This window comes from Octopus bimaculoides, chromosome 4 (genome assembly GCF_046866305.1).
Source record: "Octopus bimaculoides isolate indiv1 chromosome 4, ASM4686630v1, whole genome shotgun sequence".
NCBI classification, from domain to species: Eukaryota; Metazoa; Mollusca; class Cephalopoda; order Octopoda; family Octopodidae; genus Octopus; species Octopus bimaculoides.
In genome coordinates this window covers 123423632-123428989 of record NC_142931.1, presented here as the reverse complement: position 1 = coordinate 123428989, position 5358 = coordinate 123423632, and the positions used below count along the sequence as shown (strand labels likewise).

Sequence of the window (5358 nt, the reverse complement as noted above, 5' to 3'; positions counted from 1 at the left end):
CTCTCTCACACACACACACACATACACTATGTATGCATGTATATATGCACATGTATTTTAAAAAACATACATAAGCATGTATGTGTGCATGTGTATACATATATGCACATATGAGTTTTTACAAATCTATACATACACACACACATTAGTATGCATGTAAACATAGGTACATACATGTATATAAATATATGTTCAAACCCAAATGAAGTCAACATATTTTTCTTCTAAGAATCACTATGTGTTGGAAAAAAATTCTTCAAACTCAAACCTATGCACTGACAAACTACAAAGCTGAGAAGTAAAATTGAAACTGATGAGAATTAAATACATTTCTTCAAACATAATGGTTTTAGTGTCGAGGAAGAAAACAGATTTTGTTTTTTAATTAAGCAGAAAAAAATTGCATCTCTCTCTCTCTCACACACACACACACACACACACACACACACATACTCATACTTTCACATATACAGATAGGAGAAGATGTTTCTAAAATTTAAAGCTAACCACTTATAGTTAAAAAGAAGATGTACAGGAAAGACTAAAATGGAATACAGTAAGAAGTATGAGCTAAGCTGAAATAGAGAGCTATGTCAAAGAAGAACCTAAGTTTCTTAGGTAAAACTAGTTTTATGAAAGTCTAACCAGAATTTTAATTGATTGAAGAAGGCAGCCAGATCATAAGACACCTATCAGCACCACATGCAAAATTCTAAAGATCAATAAAAGGAAAATAGACAATTTTACCTTTTCATTTTTAAGTAGTTTGAGAAATGCAAAAGAAAATACTGCACAAAGCAAACATTTTTTTCTTCTGAAAGAATTCAGAAAATTGTTAAACAGAGCTATGTGAAAATGGAATTCAGAATTTTTTTTTATAGTTCTCGCTGTAAATATCACATGGTAATCTTAGTAAATTTTATTTACAATTATTCAAGAAGAAAATGGAAAGACGTGGTGGTAGCATCACATATTACTTGGATTGTCAGTCTTTGGGTCTGTTGACTTACTAATTACTGTTTCAAAAGCCTCTGTCTGAGAAGGGTGAGTTTTGGGGTGGTGCTCTTTAGAAGATTGCAACATGTCTTTCTTTGACATTGGTTCTGAATAACTAGTTTTAGTAGGAGCTGTGGCTCCTTGTGAGACAAGATTTGTTGTTGGATACTGCCAACCCTGTAACAATGATGGCTGGCGGAGAAATGGAACCCTATTTAATACTGGCTGGCCATACTGTGCCTGGTTTTGTTCATCAGTTATTTGATAAGAGTGACTCTGATCTCTCTGTTGCTGATAGTCAGAAACCCTGTGCCCAGAAGTTGAATGATGGACTGGAGTACCAGATCCCATATGTTCTGATGGCAATTCAGAAAAATAGTCTCCTTGTGAAGATTTAGAACTTACATCACCTTTATGATGTAAAGACTGCTGTCCCTTTGAGGATGCTTCCCACTGAGAAGGGGTGGGATCCATATCAGAATGTGATTGAACAGGGGACCTGAAAGTAGAATATGGTGAGATGGACCTATAAGGTCCTTGCACATCAGGTGAAAGATTTCTAGATTGTTTTGTAAAGTTTTCCATACATTTCAAGATACTAGCTGAAAACAGCTCCTCATTCTTTGGTACATTCACAGCCATTTGAGGAATACTACTACTTCCAACTGGTAAAGGTGATACTAAAGAGCCTGGGACAGATTGCAAAGTAACTGGAATTGGGCTCAACATTGGTCCATTATTCACATGTTTAATAAAATCTTCAACATGGATTCCATGTTTACGTAGGAAAAGTTCAATCTCATTTTTATGCCTTAATTGCATTTCAGCTAATTCTGTTTTTTGCCTGAAATTATAAAAATATTCTATAATTAATCATTTATGCAAACAATTAAACAATTATTTTCTTTTACACAGTTATCTGTATTGCAACAGAAATCTGCAGTCAGTCAGTCAAGAAATATTAATGATACACGTGAAAAATAAATTTTTCAAAAGAAAGCTAGTCTAATATATAAAAAAAATATTGCATATTAAAGAATCAAGTAATGATTTTTATTTAGTTTTCAAAATTTTAAAACAAACATTTTCATCATTATTTCATTTTCCCACATCTGAAAAAAGACATTTCCTTATATCCGATCTTAGTAATTTTTTGCCCTAAATATTACCATCTTCAGACAGCTTCTTGTCTGATAAGAATTCTTCATAGCTCTTTTAGATTTGGCATTGTGAGATTTTAAAATTTCAGTTCACATTTTGCATTAATGGAATTAAACAACTTTTTCCTATGAAAGTAATTAATATCAATATATTTGAAACTGAATATTTCAGGGTTTGCAATATACATATGGAAAAAAAAAACAGTATGAAATTCAACCTACTCTTAATTTATTGAGCATATTACAGAAAACATGGGTGAAATAGTACAAATACCAGGGACTTCAAACTTTCTCAACTTAAAAAGTATTTATTTAGGACTAACCACATGTTTATTCACATTGTCAAGACAAATTCAATGGACAGAACAAGGATTAAGAAACAGAAATAAACCAATACTGAGAAACCAAAAAAAAGCAGAGTTCATAAAAATAAAGCATATTTCTCATACTCCTATGAGTTTCACAAGTTTGTTTCGTTTTGATACTTTAATAATTTTAGGAGTCATGAAATTTCTAGATTTTTCTCAATACCGGTACAATGGCAATTGAATAAGAGTAAAAATGAAGTAAAAGCTAATGATTTTTAAAAAGAGTTAGGAATAGCTCCAAGTATCCTAAATGAGGAGTTCTAACAGTGACAAATGGTTAAATATTTGTAAAGGTTAAATATTTGTAATAGTTAAAAATCAAACAAAAAATACTACTAGGACTTGTTTTAGATCTCAGATGGATGAAAAGTAAAAACCAACCCTAGGGAATTCAATGTAAAGAGATGAAACTAAATACCTCAAATATTTCAGCCAATCCACTTAAATAATAATGACAATATAAAGATTTTAATAGATATATATTTTTAAAAAACCTTTTCATTATGATTTCCAGTTATGGTGGAATAATATTTTCTGACTTTTACCAGGAAGGAGTATATGTTCCACAAGTATTTTGAAAATGTAAGCTTACACCAGAAAAAGAAACATGCATTTAGCCCTAAGTATTATGAAGAAAATACATATAAACTAATGAGGGATATGAAATTCAAAAAATTTATTCAAGAATAATTTCATCAAACCTGATATTTGTTTTATGCTTTTAATATACTGGTTAATAAAGCAAACAAAACAAACTTGTGAAACTCGTGTAAAGCTAATATGAAGTTACAACTATGAACTTTAAAAGGCAATCTTTTAAAAATATATACAGAGGGAACTGAAATTTTAATTTATTTTCATTTTTAAAACTTTATTTGCAAATTTCACTTGAATAATAATAAAGACAATTAAAAATATTACAACCTCTATGTTATGACCTTTGAAAGTTATAAATTATGATTAAAATAAAACATATTGCAAAGTTCACTATCACATACCTTATCATTAATTCTCGATATTCTTCATCATTTTCAAATGGTAAAGGCCACCTCTGATCTTCTGAATGGTAAACATCCTGCAAATATTTTTTACAATTGCTATCAATGAAATCAAATCAGTCTAAAGATATTGTTGACAATAAAAAAAAAAATTACCTGCAGATATGATTTAAATATTTTAACAAGCACCACAGTCTTAGAATAGTCAGACTGTATCCTTGCATCAGAAAACAAGGGACACTCACACTAGAATTGAATAACAGACATAAAAAGATATGAGTGGATGTATACAGTTCTATGTGCATACAAACACTAAGTCATGACTGTGGTTAAGAAGTTCTCTCAGCAACTACATGGTTTTGGGTTCAGTCCCATTGTGTGGCATCTTAGTCAAGTGTCCAATAACTTGTAAGTGGATCTGGATGATGGAAACTACAGTGCATAAGTACATACAGATACACACATGCACATAATTAGATTAATATGTGCAAATGTTAATATGTGCATGAATGTTGATATTCCACAATTTCATTAATCTGTGGAGTTAAGAAATTTTCTTATCAGGTTTTGGGTTCAGTCTCACTGTTTGGTACCTTGAGTATAGATATAGTCTTCTACTTTAACCCAAGGATCAATCAAAGCTTCGAGTGTATTTGGAAGACAGAAACCTGTGTGTGTGTGTGTGTGTGTGTGTGTGTGTGTGTGTGTGTGTGTGTGTGTGTGTGTGTGTGTGTGTGTGTGTGTGTGTGTGTGTGTGTGTGTGTGTGTGTGTGTGTGTGTGTGTGTGTGTGTGTGTGTGTGTGTGTGTGTGTGTGTGCATGCATTTACATATGTATATGTAAGTGTACATTTATTTAGATTCACACTTCCTAAATACATCAGCTACAAGCAGTGATGTTGCCGTTATTTCCCATCAACAGGTCATCTGCTAGCTTCGCACCATTGAAGATGTGTACTAAGATACCCCTTACTTGAAAAACTAAAGATTAGCGACAAAAAGTGCATATGGCTGTAGAAGAATACCTCAGTAATATATTCCACTAAAGCAAGCTAGCATGTACAACTGATATCATCATCATCATCATCAATGCCCGCTTTCCATGCTAGCATGGGTTGGACGATTTTACTGAGGACTGGTGAACCAGATGGCTACACCAGGCTCCAATCTGATTTGGTAGAGTTTCTACAGCTGGATGCCCTTCCTAACGCCAATCACTCCGAGAGTGTAGTGGGTGCTTTTACATGCCACCGACACGAAGGCCAGTCAGGCAGTACTGGCAATGGCCACGCTCAAAATGGTGTATTTTATATGCCACCTGCACAGGAGCCAGTCCAGCGGCACTGGCAACGATCTCGCTTGAATGTCTTTGTGAAAATGGAAAAGAATGCCTCCTGACAGTGCAATCAGTCACTATGCACTTTCAAAGATCTATAGGATGAAAATCCTTTCTATGAAAAGCAGGCACAAATAAGTGATGGGAGAGCCTCCAATATGTCTCAACAGGTTTTGTTTGACAAATGTAAGCAGAAGAAAGTGGACATTGAAGATTACAATGATGACAATAAACTGACATATATTCACACACATCCACACATTTTGCAAGTGTTGGTAATAGCTGTAATGAAATAAGGGTAAAGTAGGAGTATGTGTACATGTTTATATTTTCTGGCCACAGAAAATCTGTCTCAATGAATTCTGTTTGACTCATATGCTACTATGTGAATTGTTATCACCAATTCTTTCTCCTGATGAAGGAAGCCAGTCTCATGGTAATATTTATATGTGACCATTTACTGACTGCATATCCATGATTTTTGCACATTTCATCAACTAAT

At 33.2% G+C, this 5358-nt stretch overlaps 1 protein-coding gene across 8 annotated transcripts in view; it reads right to left on the bottom strand.

Annotated features, from left to right (window-relative positions):
- Positions 1-904: 904 nt before the first annotated feature.
- Positions 905-5358, bottom strand: part of LOC106880299 (uncharacterized) — a 73447-nt gene continuing 68993 nt past the window's right edge. For all 8 annotated transcript variants that reach the window (XM_089351337.1, XM_089351342.1, XM_089351338.1 and 5 more), the window contains 2 exons: positions 3523-3599; positions 905-1840 (listed from right to left, as the gene is read on the bottom strand). In XM_089351337.1, coding sequence (XP_089207463.1) covers positions 967-1840; positions 3523-3599 — 951 coding nt within the window. In that variant the 3' untranslated portion in view covers positions 905-966. The remainder of the gene's footprint in view (positions 1841-3522; positions 3600-5358) is intronic.